Here is a 15,229-nt window from a genome sequence, read left to right on the forward strand (position 1 = left end):
CACCTAAAAAAGTCAAAAGACACAAGAGGGAAAAAAGGGAAAAACGAAAAAGGCACACATCGTTGCCATTTGAAGCAACCAATGGTGATCCCGCTAACATCATAAATCCCAATTAAATTTTATTTCAAATTCCCAATTCCATTTTTTTTAACGAACTCAAACTTCCTTCTTTCTTCTCCCTCTTCATTCCAACCCCCCTTCTTCTTCCGCCGGATTTCAGGAAAGAGAAAGTTCAACCGTCCTTCATCTTTCTTGCTTCCGAAAATGGCGAATGTGGAACCCTTTTTCAGTTGGAGATTCAACAGATTTTGGATTTTTGTTGTTTTGGTTTTAATGGTTGCTGAAATCGGCGTCAATTTCTGTAACTGCGCGAGATCTGACCAGGAAATGCGGGAGAGATTTTACGGTAATAATATCTTCAATTCTACGCCGCCTGATGGTGAGGGTACTATCGCCAAGATGATCGATCATGTGTTGGAGAAGGAGTTTTCTGAGAATGATCAGTCTGAAGGTTTGATGATTTTGGATTTTTTCTTGAATTTTTTTAGGGTTTTTGCGGATTTTAGCTTATCTTTTAATTGAATGTTGAATTATAGTGTTAGCATTGGTGAAAGTTGAGAACATTGGTGTTTTGTTTTGGTTGTTGCTCTGATTTTGTGTATTAATTTGAGTTGAAGTAGTTTAAATTTAGTTGAATGAAGTGTTGCATTTGATTGCGTTGGTATGTTATGTATGAGGTAATTTTGACTTTAGGAATATGATTTGTTTAAGCATGATTACTACTTCATGGTGTAAGAAAGAACACTAAAAGTGAGTATATTTAATTGGGAGCTTATTGTGATGCATTTGGTTGATATGGCTAGTGTGGCGAATTCCTTGTTCCGTTCCTGTGATTGTGTTTGGATATGTTGCTTTTTGACGAACTTTGACGATGTATGTATACAATCACATTGTTGTATTTATCTAGCTGAGTGAGGATGACTTTGAACAATGGATGGGCTGATAGAGAGACTTTTACATATACATTGAATCTTAGGGTGAGTTTTACTCAATTGCGGGGTGACTTTATCACAATATCACATGGTTTGGATTGAGAGAATTGGAAGGAAAGGAAGAGAAGAGAAATGAATGTATTCACCCTCCCTTCGTTGGATACCTTTTGATAGGAGGGGAAGGGAAGGGAAGGGAAGGGAAATGGAAGGACTCATTTTCCCTCCTTCTTTAATAAACCAATTCATTCTAATGTTTGAACGATTTGGAGGGAACATCTAACCTTACCTTCTCCCTCCCCCTTCTTCTTCCCTCCCTTTCCTTTCTCTTCCACTTTGCTATCCAAACAAACTATGTACCTAACTTACTTATTTTTTATATTGCGAACCCACCTTATGGTAAGATTTGTGTAGAAAAATCGTGGAAGGGTCATTTTTTGGTGGTGGTGCAGCCATGCAGCATATTGTGACCCTTGTGGCCTTGTTTTTAGAAATTCTTCTTCTTTTGTATCAATTTTTAATACTTAATATTTGTATTAGCCAAAGCTGAAAAGTTGGCTTTTTTAGCTCAGTTCTGAAAGTTCTTTAAAAGTTGCTGTTGTAGTTAAAACCTTTTACTCGCGGGATGTGATTGCTTTGTGACTTATAATTAAGATTTAAGCTGATACTAGCTGATATCAAACCTCATATATGATGGTTTGATATTTTCTTATTCAATGGTCCTAATTGATCTTTGCAAACCCCTCTTCAAGTGTCTTTAATCTCCAAAGTCTAACCCCTCCCAAACTTTTTTTTATTTTTTATAGGTTTATTGTAGGAATTTTTTACTCTAATTTGTCCTTGAAATCATTTGAGACCACAAATACCTCTGGATATGGTGATTTTTATAGTCAAATAAATAATATGTACTCTTGCTTCATCTCTAGATTGCTCCAGCCTGAAATTATAACTGCAGACCTTAATATTAGGGTAGAAATCCAAATGCCCTAAATGTTCAACATCCAAATTATAACTGCAGACTTAAAATTCTTTGGGTATTTTTTAAGGTCTGCAGACTTTTCGGGTAGTTTCCACAATCAATTAACTGCTGACCTTAAAAGTCATTAAAATTTAGGAACTTAGATTGTGTGACTTTCCATGAGGTCCTCTTTTTAAGGAATTTATAGAACCATGTTCACTTAAAATTTTAATGACTTTTAAGGTCTGTAGTTAATTGATGTTGACGTTGTTTTCCTCATTACTTAATGATGATGATGATGTCATTTTTAAATTCTTTTATGATATATTTTTCAGGATCTGATGGAAGTAGTTTCAACACCAGTGTAGCTGACAAGCAAGTAGGTCCACAATGCCTCCATATTCTTGGTTCTGATTTCAATAGTTTATAATAGTTATTTTTAAACTTGTCAGGTACTCAGTTTTTATTACAAGGCTTAATGCTTGAACTGATTTGCTGGTTACATGAAATGTGAAAGTATTTAAATTAAAATCGTACAATGTGGTCTGGCTGCTTTAACATCTTAAGCATTCTGCACATGATCTTCTTTTCCTCCTCGTCTATTAATGAACTGCTGAGTGTAGTCGGTAGACTATTAAGGTCTTATGTAAGATCATAATGATGATGAACAGTACGCCGATTGTTTATAATGCATCTGGCATGCCATCTGGCATCTAGGTGACTTCATTTAGGACTGTAGTAGACAGGGGAGAGCGAGATGGGCTTGTTATTCTCTGATTAATAAATAAGTTTCGTCATGCAATTTTTAGCTTTCCTATATCGTTAATCAACGATAGATGAACATATGTATTTACAGTCCGATGTTCAAACTTAATGTTATCTATCTTGTAAAGTATATGCAAGGTGACATGTTATCCTATGGATAGCTGGATAAGAGGAAGATAGTAAGGGTTTTGAAAATTGCTAATTGCTAATTGTGTATTTGGTGTCATATGATCTACATAGTTCCATTGTCAATGTAGTGATTTTTGTAAGCTTGATTGGAACTTGATAGCATATCTAGTTTTTATGAAGCAATTACTTCTTCCGTCCCTAAACAAAGTCTTCCCATTTCCTCGTAGAACTCATGTGCTATTTATAAGCCCTAGTTCTCATTTTGGGTGGGGCCGATCATCCACTAGGGGAATGGGTTGGAATGGCTTCAAATCCATTCCAATGTTCGGTATGGGTTGGACATTTTATGCTATGGAACCTTATAATATTAGTATTTAACTCTATTCCAACTCCTTACAATCTCATCCCCACCTCATCCCCTAAGATTCTAAATCCATACCACCCTAGATACAAGTTCTAATTAAATACGAATCCATTTCAGTTATAACCAAACTTATTAAACATAATATGGAATTTCCAATCCATTCCAATCTATTCTGTTGAACCAAATGACCCCTAAGTTCTTTTTCACACTCCCTTTTAATAGTCACATTGGTATTGATATGGTAATGCCCTTTCTTACTCCATTGCATAGTTACATCTGTTTCATTACTTTTTTTTTTAACATCATAGGGAAAAGTTTTTTTTCATTATGGAATGTCATTTTGATACTGTTCTATAACTAAATGTATGTCTGTCATGTCTCTCCTATGAAATAGTTAGTATACACTTGTAAGTTATAAGAAGTTGTGGCTCTTTTTTACAGTATGATGTTGTTGTCTGGGTGTTTATCTGAAGACAACTTCTAATTATTTTATTCTTTCTCAATAGGCTGAGCTTGAGACTGTTGCTAAAATTTCTCACGAAAAAGGCAAGAAAAATGAGACAGGAGAAGCAAAGTAAGAAAATAACTGGAGGCATTATGCAGTAGTGATTGCATTTGTCATATCTGGTTCAATCTAGAATGTTTTATTTTTTTATTTTATTTTTATTTATTTTTTATTTTTTAAAAAAATAAATATTCTTGCAAGAAAGGTAAAGTAGCATAGTTTACTTTGTTTATTTTTGTATTTTGATTCTTATTCTTTACTGTGTTGCCAACATAACCGTGGCAGTGGAACAAAGGCCTTTCAGATCCAAGATGTTTTCTCTTTGGATAATGAAGAGTCTGATGACATGGCAACATTGATTGATAAAAAGGTGCTCCAAAGTCCAAACTTGGATGCATTTTTGTTCTGAAGTACCTTGCAAATAATTTATTCAAATTGTTATGGACTTTTTTTGGACAACTCTCATTACATTGTCCTCCTGCAGGATAATGTGTTTGTGATGTCTAACAAGAAATCAAAATATCCAATTCTTCAAGTAGATTTTAGGTATGTGATTAATTGTCTTTTACATCTGTCAATTATATTTTTCCTTATATTTTTTGTGCTTCAGTTCAAATAAACTGAAGCTACTCATTATCATGCGAACATAACTAGGTACTTATGTGGTGCTTCTTCTTTTGGATATCAATTTTGTTGGATTTACAAATTGTCTTTGCTTTGCATTTATAACAGATTGATCTCAGATTTGGTTATACTGATTGTATCTGCTGCCGTTGGAGGGATTATCTTTTCGTGTTTGGGACAACCGGTACTTTTTTTACCTCTTGCTTGGGTAGGGGGGGGGGGGGGGGAATGTTGATTCTAGAATCTAGATAATGAATTTTATTTGTCTGCATTTATGCAAATTAAGTCTTTCGCTTTCATAAATGAAATGCAGGTTATTGTTGGCTACCTCCTTGCGGGATCAATGATTGGGCCAGGGGGTCTGAATTGTATCAGTGAAATGGTTCAGGTGAAGTCAGACTGCCTTGTTTCTTTACAAATATATTAGAAATTCCTTGCCATGCTCAGCTTATAATTTGTCGTGAGCATTTGTTCGTATGATTTACGAATATTTAGTTTTTTTCGTGCCCTTCCTCAGCTTTTGCGGTCGCTTTAATATCATATTTTACTTCGTTTTCATCAAATCCACAGAAGTATTTTATAGACAGCATGTAGGAAGGAAATATATAGTTTATTGTACAACAGTGAACATAGAACGTTTCTTTTTTCCTATATTCTGTGTATGACAGTGAAATGTGACCTTTTGAGAAGAGAGACTTGTATAGCGGAATGTTTTCTTTCATGTAGCTTCTAATCCATTTGCCTCTGATAGTTTTTCTTTTTACTTGTGTTTAGCTTTACCACATTTTGGGAACTTATTTCTTCAGCCATCTAACCGTTCTGTATTTGTTTTATATGTTTTCTTCTGTATAGGTTGAAACTGTTGCACAGTTTGGTGTTGTGTTCCTTCTATTTGCTTTAGGATTGGAATTTTCCATGACCAAGGCAAGAATTTTTTTTCCTGATTATTTTTTATCTGTGTTCTTGCTGTTGCTGTTAATATGACTTTTTTGATGGAGAGTTTCATTACAATAATTTTATGTGTTCATTTTGAGCAAATGAACATAAATAAATTAAAACCACAAATGTGTACATACTCTATGGTAGAAGCTGTATTAACTGTAGTTTGGTGCAGCTCAGAGCAGTAGGGCCTGTATCTGCTCTCGGTGGGATGCTTCAAATAATCGTATTCATGTTTTTGTGTGGCATAACTGCTATGGTAAAGTCTCAGGATTCAAATTTGTACTTTATTGTATTAATATTTACTCATAAATTTGATGTTGAGGTGGTTATGGACTTATAGTGATAATATATGACTATCCCTGCAGATATGTGGAGGAAAATTGTCAGAGGGGGTGTTTGTGGGTTCTTTCCTCTCTATGTCATCAACAGCTGTGGTATTTCCTTGTGTACTCTTGCTGTAGCCTGACAGTTTATTATGTTTTTATAATGTGGCTGCATTCATCACATACCAATCTTCCATTGTAAATCTTTATTCAGGTGGTGAAATTTTTGATAGAAAGAAACCAGAACAATGCTCTACATGGCCAAGTTGCTATTGGGATACTTATCTTTCAGGTGATTTAAAATTGATTTTCTTGCTGAAGTTGGATCTTAAATTAGTTGTTGTTTCATATCTGTTTATTATTCTGCTTTGAGAGATTTCAGGATTGTGCTGTGGGGTTATTGTTTGCATTGCTTCCAGTTATGGGTGGATCTTAAATTAGTTGTTGTTTCATATCTGTTTATTATTCTGCTTTGAGAGATTTCAGGATTGTGCTGTGGGGTTATTGTTTGCATTGCTTCCAGTTATGGGTGGTAACAGTGGCCTTCTGATGGGAATTGCCTCAATGGGTAGATTGTAAGTTTTTATGCAGTTTGCAAGATCACTTTGTTATCAAACTTCCACATCCAAAACTATGATTTTAACTCAAAATATTATGTCCCCACTTTTACTTCATCTGATGGTTACATTTTTTTTTTTAATCATTCTATTTATGTGACTTCTAATTTCAGGTTGTTGATCTTGTCTCTCTACCTCGCTACTGCATCTATATTAACGTGGTCATTTATACCTCGTTTCCTAAAGCTGATGATACAGCTGTCATCTCAGGTGAGTGATCGTATTTTGTTCACTGTCAAAGTAATTGTTGAAACATCAAACTTGTAAGTTTTCTGAGTTAGCCCTGATTAACAATTAAGTTCACATTTAATAAAAAAAATTGTTGGTCAATTGCAGTTAATGGGGTCACAGGGACCATAATTCTTAAGGCTAAATTTGGTACCTAATAAGCATTATATTGTGTGAGTCTCTTCAAACATTAGTCCTGAAATGTTCTTCATTGAAGAGGCTTTTGTGGGAGAACCAAGGAGCCCAAATGTTAATCGAAATTCTCTCACAACAAAACAGTCACAAGTATGTTGAGGATTATTATGTGACGTTGGAGAGTTTGATTCTCGAGGCAGATGCTTTAATATTTATCAGTAATTCAGCATTTCCTAATTAGTTGGTCATACTTTCATTTGGTGGTAATAATTGAACAATTATCTGGATTGCAACGTAGGGGTACGGGAGGGGAAAGAAATAAATAGAGGTAAGGGAAAGGGAGGGGCGGGGCGAGGAAAAATAAGAAGAGGATTGTCATTTTTTTCCAAAATTTCCGAACAATTGAATGTTTTTTTTTATATAAACAGGAATGAAAATGGATCCCTTTAATTCCATTCTCTTGCCTTCTTTTAGCCCCGTGCATATCCAGACAAGGGAATACGGATTCCTCATTTACTTGTCCCTTCCTTTTCCCTAAATATTCTTATCTGAAGTCTGAACACATTGAAAGATGAGCATCGTTTATTGTTACCACCTAACATGCGTATCATATAATCGAACCCTTTGATTGTTTTGACTTTTTGAATAAAGTGGCTAAGGACGGAGGTGTGATCTTGGGTTGAAGATGTAGATATAGCTGCAAAAGGAAACATTGATAACATTTCAAGGATTTCGCACGTGTGTAGGTTTCTAGTAGTTTGACTATTAAGAATGGTTTTACTTTGGGCTTTTACTTGTTTGTATACGTGTAAACATATCAGTTATGTGAGGCTTTTGATGGGCTAATAACAATGAATAAGTATCAACCCTATTCGGCTTTTACTGTGGTTGATGTCTACCGTCCTTCACTCACATGCTTTTCTAGTTGGTTTTGCCCAGTAATTGTCAAAATATAGTACACAGGATCAAATTGTAACTTATAATCTCCCCTTTTCTTATTACTATATCTCGCCTTTTTTTCTATTTTATTTATCCAATTTACCATCTTTCAGTTAAACATGTCGATTGGCATTTATTTCTCTCCCGTTTGCAGACAAATGAACTTTATCAACTTGCTTTGGTGGCATTCTGCTTGCTGTCTGCTTGGGTAAGTACTACCAATACAATCATTTTTCTTCTTTTGCTTCTTTCAAATGACCTGTCTTTTGTGTTTCCGTAAGATCTGTTCTTGTTTTTTTTGCTCCAGCCTGAATTAATTCCCACTTCTGACTTAAAGTAGTTTAAAATATTAATATTAATTTATGCATGTACATCTACGCATAAACAAATGCTGGCTTTTAATAGAATCCAATTTATCCTGGCTTTTAAGTTGTCAATTCTGAAATCTTTGTTTTGAGTTTAGCTTGTGTGCTAATGTTTCAATTGCATCACCAAATTTGGGATATATCATAGTGTCACTGCAATGACTTTGAAATTTTTATTATTATCTTATTTCAAGTCTTTAATGTAACACCAATATGCTATTGATTTGGACAATTGGTTTGAAATGAGATCACTGTTGTAATGACATAGAATTGTGACAAGTATTATTCTGAAGAAATTTTTGTAGTTTATGTACTAGTTCAATGTCATGGATTTTAGTTACTGTGGTACTTGAAATACCTGTGGTTGTTTGGACTATTTGTCCTTGTGTGGGTGGCTACTAGTGATATACTGTAGAATTTCATATTTTGTCATATCGATCCTAAGTTCTCTTTGATGGGTGTTGGGACTTGGGAGTTTGGGGTAAAGAACAATTGTTTGTGGGAATTTGTTTTACTGTATCAGCGTATCCTTTAAGTGAGAGATTACTGTTGGATAATATTTTGCTATTTTAACATGAAGGTTTCACTGTTTGGAATTGGATGTAATTGAAACAGTTGGTGTTTCAGTGTTCGGTATTTTTTTTTAAACATAGAATGAGTGAATATCAGTTGTGCTCATTTATGTTGTTTACGGTCTTTCCAGTGCAGTGATAAGCTTGGTCTTAGTCTGGAACTGGGATCATTTGTAGCTGGGGTCATGATCTCTACAACGGACTTTGCACAGCACACGTTGGACCAGGTATGCTTCTGTATATGAACCAGAATTCATTTATTCGAACGTAGTTCATTTATAAGCTTGCCTATGTTGGGCTACATTACCAAGAAAAAATGCCTGTATCCAATTCAGCTGTTGTCAATTCTGAAAACAGATAATATGTCAGAGTCAATATTGTAGAAGCTTCTGCAATAATTGTCTGCTCAACTAATTTGCTATTTATGTTACTTACTGTTTGCTTTTGAGCTATATTTGTACATGAAGCCTTTTTGAGCAGTATTTGTTTCTTAAATCGTATATTGCAGGTGGAGCCAATTCGTAACCTGTTTGCTGCTCTTTTTCTTTCCAGCATTGGAATGCTGATACGTGTGCAATTTCTTTGGCTTCATGTGGATATATTGGTTGCATCAGTTATCTTGGTTGTGGTGTTTAAGACATCTGTTACGGCTGTGATAACTAAGGCTTTTGGTTACAGTATCAGGACATCTCTTCTTGTAAGTATATCTTCTGAAGTTCTTTTTATTATAAAGGTAGAGAACTTGCACAAAATTGACTTATGTTGAAATGACACAAACAGGTTGGATTGTCACTTGCTCAAATTGGAGAATTCGCTTTTGTTCTTCTAAGCCGTGCTTCAAATCTTCACCTTATTGAGGTATTCTCTTTTTTTTTTTTTTTTTCAAATATGTTTGTTTTTGTTTTGCATCATATATTCATATTTTGAAAATCAGCTTGCTTGGCTATTTTGGGGACACGTGGCTGGAAACTGGTAATGGATGATTAATCTGTTTATTTTATTCTCTATTCTGAGAATCCCTTGCATAAATTTGGTGTTTATCTAGAGTATATTCAAAATGCTGCCAATGTGGTTGATAGACAATTATTCTTGTTAAGGTTGGGGCACTCCTTGTTTTCTGCAAAATCTTTTCCATTTTTCAATACTATTATTTTCTATATAAATAAAAAAAGCTTTCGCTGTATCTGTTTTCTTTGATGGTTTGGCAAAATCAAGGGCTTTGCAACACGATCACAGTGCTGTGTGTTTCATTATATTCCTTTTTGAAATGTGGTGGATATCTCTAGTATAATGCTGACACCAAGAACGGTTAGAAGTATTCCTAATTTGTGAAAGGTCTTTCTAGAATTGAGATCCATCCTGTGTTTGTTCTTAATTTACGAACGATCCTGCTTTTTATCATTGAGTTTTTCTTTGGTGGCCAACTTGTTTGTTAGTTTGAATGGTGAAGAGTAAGGTTGTATACATTATGAATTTCCCAAGCCCTTGCAGCAATAGTCTATTTTGTGCATGTTTTGTCTGATTACTCTGATGGCATGCTTAATGTAATCTCGACTTCTGATTTCCGAGCTTTGTTCAGTGCTGCATTGCCTCTTTTGCTTGGTGTGTTATTTCCTAGAGTGCTACTTGTAGTTTCTGCTAGGCTACATTGGTAGAGATAATAAAGCTAAAAGCTGGATGCATCAAAATGAGTTTATTCATTTCTACTTTGGGGCTGTGCCTTTTCTTCCTCCACTTGGGATTACTCCAGTTTTTTTATCTTATATTTCAGTAAAGGTGGCTAACAGCAACTTTCCTCATGTATAATTTTTTAATGCGACTCACAGATTTATTTTATCTTTTTTTATAGGGGAAAATGTATCTTTTACTTCTTGGAACAACTGCTCTTAGCTTGGTAAGCTTTTTCTGATAACATATACTGTTACTTTTCCTGATGATTATTTGCTGTGCATAAAAAGCTTGTCTAGCTTTTACAACAGAGTTCTACAGCTAAATTTTGTTTTTACTGAAGGTTACCACTCCTATCCTGTTTAAATTGATGCCGGCTTTGACACATTTGGGAGTTCTTATGCATTGGTTCCCTTCTGAAAGCAGCATACCAATTGAGGTTCTCTCTCTCTCTCTCTCTCTCTCTCTCTCTCTCTATTCACTAAATGAATACTCCAAAGTTAAATTGATTGTTAATTTCATTTTGCATTTTGCTTCCTTGTTCTCTTAGCTGCAGGAGAGAACTCCAATGATCGATACACGCAATAGAATGTTGTGACCTTCAATTGTATCATCGTCAAAGCATATTAATGGCCTAAAGAAGTGGCTTCGGGTGTAAAATTTTGAGTGAAGCTTGTGATGAACCTGCATCATGTTAACTTTGACAGAACCTGATAGTTGGGACATGGATGTATATATATTGTTACACAAATTTTGTATTCTTTTGGATTGTGTACATATGTTTCTTCACGCTGCGTTCGTGGGTCTCGGGCGATGCTTCAACGAGTGCAAAAAAATTGTCATTATCATTGATCTTAGTTACTGTACACGACCTAGGGATAGACCAGGAAAGTTTGAAGTGTAGAGCTTTTGTAGTACAAAGTATATTGGAAGTTTTGTTTCCTCCATAAGATTCTAGTTTTCATTGTAACATTGTAACCTTAATTTAAACTCCAATATAAAATTGAATACAATGCAAATTCTTTTCTGTGAATTTATTTTCAGGAGCAATTTGTTGTCACTTATCAGAGACCAATAACTGCATCAATTTTCCCACTAGACTTGGTATGTGTTGGTATAAGAACTAAGATATGAAGTAAAATTAGTACAAGAATATTTAGAAGACTTTCCTCCCGGGTGGAACAATTAAAAGTTTAGATAGATGGTCTAAATATACTCTCAAAATAGATAAGACAAAATCAACTAGTGAAAGTATCATGTACATCAATTAAATGTACTAATCCGTATTTACAAAGAGAAAATACAATGTTTTATAAATATATATATATATATATATATATATATATATATATATATATATATATATATATATATATATATATATATATATATATAAAAGGTTATATTTTCGATGGAGCCCCAACAGGTAATATTTTTAATAAACACTAGTTTAGGTCCCGTGCCATGCACGATAATTTTTAGTGTTATATCAATTTACAACTATTTTAATCAATGAAAAAGATTTGTCAAAAATTAGTATGAATTAAACTAGCGAAACATTTACTAAACTGAAACATAGTCCTGAAAAAACTGATTAACTAAATATGTACATTAAAGTTAAGCATTTGAACATATGATTATTTTTTGCATTTCGGTGTGATATTGTTAAAGTGTTATTCTTCTTGTTAACTAATTGAAAAATTTGAAAGTTATGTAATAACCTTGCAAATAAATTTGTTTTATACACACTATTAAAATCACTCTATTATTTCAACCAAAATCGTGCAGCCTAAAACAAATATTATTACATATCATTTCAATAACATATTATTTCTTATTCAACTTTTCTCCTGATATGAACTCTAATTAGATATCAATATATTTAAATTATATTTTGGTAATATTTTATATAATAGTTATATATTGGTTATCAAGGTAATTTACTTAACAAAAATAAGTACTAAAAATCTTATGTTGATAATCTATTATGTACTTCGTATTTAATATTTCTCCTAATTGTATTTTAATCTTTCTATAATTAAAGATCTAGATAATTTTTTTTACAATTAAGGTTACTTACATTTTAGTCAACTTTTTTACCTCATTTAACTTTATTTAAAAGAATATTTTCTCCAAAGAAATAAAAGAAAATAAAAAATATCTTTGAGGACACACCAGATGATGACAAGTGTTGTTGCTGGTGTGTTTTTAGGATACAGTTTTTGATTGATTGATGATTATTGATGGGTTTGATAAAATTGTATTATTTCCATATTTAAATTACACCAATATCTTTGAAAAAGTTGTTAATCAAATAAGAAAAAAAAAAAATCTTTCTTTATTATTTATTAATATTACGAAATTTAATACAGTAATACTCCTAATAAGTAGTTTGTAGTAGTATCAACTATTCCTTTTAAAATGCAACAAAGTGGCATTTTCCCTAAGACAAAAAATATAAATATTATCCCAAAAGCTTTACACATGAAAATCATATCACCTGCCCAACACAAAAATATAAAAGCCAGCCGAGCAAACTCATCAGTAGATACTACTGCCCATATTCATAAAATCATAATCAGCAAAGTCATCTCCCTCAGCAGCAATGTACCCATCTCTTGGACTGGGATGAATAACTCTTCCAACATTGAAAATTCTGCAAAGCCTACAATCTCTACCAAACGGATTTCCTTTTCCTGCGTTAATTAGAGAGTCGAATTTTATAGTCAATTCAAGTTGGAAATGCAGGAAATGTCTAAAATTGAAAAAGATCGAATTTGAAAATGTAATTTAAGCATCATTACCAGAATCAGCCTTGTTCAATCGACAACAAGCTTCCACATTGACAAAGGGCTCTTTCCAATCGTCCCAGTCACATTCAATGTCAAACGGCGGGATTGACAATACAGCGAAGAACAACCCTTGCTGAGATCCACTCAACGACTGAGCCATGAAGTTGATGTGAACAACCGTTCCATCATCTTCTGTCATATAATGAGCTCCTGCAGTGGCTTCTGCGTCCTTGAATGTGGTAAGCTGAAACAATACCTTGACTTGGGTTAGTTAACACGCATAAATATATGTTGGTCAATACCGACGGATAACAAAACATGCAACACCATATTCATAATACAAAACAGAAGCGTGTGAATGTTTCACATTTCATATGCAGGGACACTTGCGTTGTACTCCTAACTATGTACATGGTATAGAAGCAGTAACATGATATTATGATGCAGTGTACATGACATATATATATGTACATGACACATACTTTGTATAGAAGCAGTATATGATACACACACATATATATATAACCTCATCTCTTTTGTGAAAACCTCAACTTAGGTGAGATTAAATCTAGAACTTTATGCCGCTCTTTTGTGTGAGAATTCCTATTTTAGGATTTGGGTCCTTGGAATTTTTGAAGGTTTTCCGGCTGCCTTTGCAGTTAGGTTTTTTTATTGGACAAGCACTATTTTCGGAGTTGTTCCTTTAATATTCCTGATTTCGAGCCTTTCAAACTTAATGAACAACATGTACATGAGGTCCTAGGGTTGTCAATTGAATGCATTGAAATAAATGTAAATATTTTTTCCATGGATGATTAAGTCATTACCCAATGGAAAAAACAGTTTTATAAGAATTCATTATTTGTCAGCATTGGGGAACTTAAAATGTACTTGAAGGACCAAAAGTCAGCTAGATTAATATTCAAACGCAATTTTATAGTTCTTGTTGTTTCCACTTTAATGTCAGTAATCTTTTCATTTTCATTTTGGTCATTTTACTTTCATTTTACTCTAGTTTATGTTTGATCAATTTAATTTACTTTTATTATTTTATTGATTTGTTAGGAAGACAAAACAAGAATGTTAATCATGACATTATGAGATATTTGACTAATGTTGATAAAATCAAGGATTTAAATTGGTCAAAGTTTATTCTTGATTCTTTTGTGAAGGCGAAGATTAAATAGGAACAACTACGTACTCGATGCTTTTCAGGATCTTTATTATTTCTTATGGTATTTTCTACCTTTTTTTTTTTATGTGTTACATCTTATGGTATACCCTGCAATTCTGCACATCCTCCCCCCCTAAAATAAGAAAATTATTAGAACATACAAAAAATTCGTGAAACATAAAGAGAATTTGAAAGTGTTACCTTAGAATTATTCACAATTATTTTTTTGTGTAAAATGTTCATTTTCCTTCTTTTTGAAATAGATTGCAGCTAGGTGTATAAAGTGCATGAGTATGTCCCTCGTGAAATTGTGTCACTATAAATGTGATATCATCACAATGCTTTAGGACAATATGTGCCTTGCACCCAACACGAGTAACAAGTTTCTTTCTTTTGATTGAAGCTTTTTTTTAATTGTTTTCCCCTTCCTTGTTATTTAAATTTTTTTCTACAGTAGTCTTTCTTTTCACTTTGTATCCTTCCTTATTACACAAGATATACTGTGATTTTAATTCTTTGCTTTTTCTTTGTCTTTTAGTTTTAGACTTTCTTGTATTGAAACCAGAAGCAAATTCATAGTCTTTATAAAATTCAAGGCCCTCTTCAAGATTGTTAAACTTCATCCCTATAGCTGGTTTCAACTCATTGGGGCATATTGGATGCCATTCTTTTGTTTCTCCATGAGTGATCAAAGGTGCTACTTTAGGAGAAACTAATATTGTAGGAGTAGTTAGCACATTTGTGATGGCACTTGATTGACTCTCAACTTGTTTGTTGTTGCTCATCATATCTGTCAATGCCACAAAATAGTAACAAGTGAATATGCACCCCCTTAAACACACTTAAACACACACACACATACACTCTCGATAATTAGAACTGAAATCATATTCTTAAACAAACTTACACACACATACACACACAATAATTTCATAATCTAATTAAAAGTAGAACAAAAATCAGTTTCTGGAATCAAAATTGCAAGTAGAAAGAGGAGGGTGCAGGGGGGATAGGTTTGTGTAGGGAAGTGGAAGAAGGGAGTGTGGTGTGCAGGAACAGACCAAGAAGAAGGGAGTGGGGCTTGTGTGCAGGCAAGTAGAACAAGGAACTCATAATATGTTTGCTCATTTTTAATATATT

General features: G+C 33.6%; 2 protein-coding genes across 3 annotated transcripts; one reads left to right on the plus strand and one right to left on the minus strand.

The window, feature by feature from the left end:
- Nucleotides 1-95: 95 nt before the first annotated feature.
- Nucleotides 96-11,156, plus strand: LOC145564499 (K(+) efflux antiporter 5-like). Of its 2 annotated transcripts, none has more exons than XM_081624793.1 (20): nt 96-511; nt 2,283-2,326; nt 3,712-3,779; nt 3,996-4,080; nt 4,195-4,256; nt 4,443-4,518; nt 4,648-4,722; nt 5,187-5,258; nt 5,449-5,532; nt 5,642-5,710; nt 5,814-5,891; nt 6,086-6,174; nt 6,330-6,426; nt 7,673-7,726; nt 8,587-8,682; nt 8,964-9,152; nt 9,236-9,313; nt 10,305-10,349; nt 10,467-10,562; nt 10,674-11,156. In XM_081624793.1, exons 1-20 carry the CDS (start codon nt 265-267, stop codon nt 10,719-10,721), a joined length of 1,752 nt encoding a protein of 583 aa, XP_081480919.1. In that variant the 5' UTR covers nt 96-264; the 3' UTR covers nt 10,722-11,156. The 2 variants fall into 2 exon arrangements, with proteins under 2 accessions (XP_081480919.1, XP_081480920.1); XM_081624794.1 differs by having other exon boundaries at nt 10,680-11,156.
- Nucleotides 11,157-12,565: 1,409 nt separating this feature from the next.
- On the minus strand, nt 12,566-14,877 carry LOC145565665 (uncharacterized). Its single transcript, XM_081625593.1, has 3 exons — nt 14,542-14,877; nt 12,928-13,159; nt 12,566-12,819 (listed from the first exon to the last, which is right to left on the minus strand). Exons 1-3 carry the CDS (start codon nt 14,875-14,877, stop codon nt 12,665-12,667), a joined length of 723 nt encoding a protein of 240 aa, XP_081481719.1. The 3' UTR covers nt 12,566-12,664.
- Between the last annotated feature and the right edge of the window lie 352 nt (nt 14,878-15,229).

Source organism: Chenopodium album, chromosome 10, assembly GCF_948465745.1.
Source record: "Chenopodium album chromosome 10, dcCheAlbu1.1, whole genome shotgun sequence".
Lineage (NCBI taxonomy): Eukaryota > Viridiplantae > Streptophyta > Magnoliopsida > Caryophyllales > Amaranthaceae > Chenopodium > Chenopodium album.

What these genes read in the sequence shown, in the direction of transcription:
- LOC145564499 (XM_081624793.1), top strand. Translation starts at nt 265, where the DNA reads ATGGCGAATGTGGAACCCTTTTTCAGTTGGAGATTCAACAGATTTTGG. An exon ending in TTTCGTGTTTGGGACAACCG is followed by an intron (nt 4,519 to 4,647) that starts GTACTTTTTTTA and finishes AATGAAATGCAG; the next exon opens with GTTATTGTTGGCTACCTCCT. An exon ending in TCTGCTTGCTGTCTGCTTGG is followed by an intron (nt 7,727 to 8,586) that starts GTAAGTACTACC and finishes CGGTCTTTCCAG; the next exon opens with TGCAGTGATAAGCTTGGTCT.
- LOC145565665 (XM_081625593.1), bottom strand. Translation starts at nt 14,877, where the DNA reads ATGATGAGCAACAACAAACAAGTTGAGAGTCAATCAAGTGCCATCACA. An exon ending in AAGTGAAAAGAAAGACTACT is followed by an intron (nt 13,160 to 14,541) that starts GTAGAAAAAAAT and finishes GTATTGTTTCAG; the next exon opens with CTTACCACATTCAAGGACGC. An exon ending in ATTGAACAAGGCTGATTCTG is followed by an intron (nt 12,820 to 12,927) that starts GTAATGATGCTT and finishes TAATTAACGCAG; the next exon opens with GAAAAGGAAATCCGTTTGGT.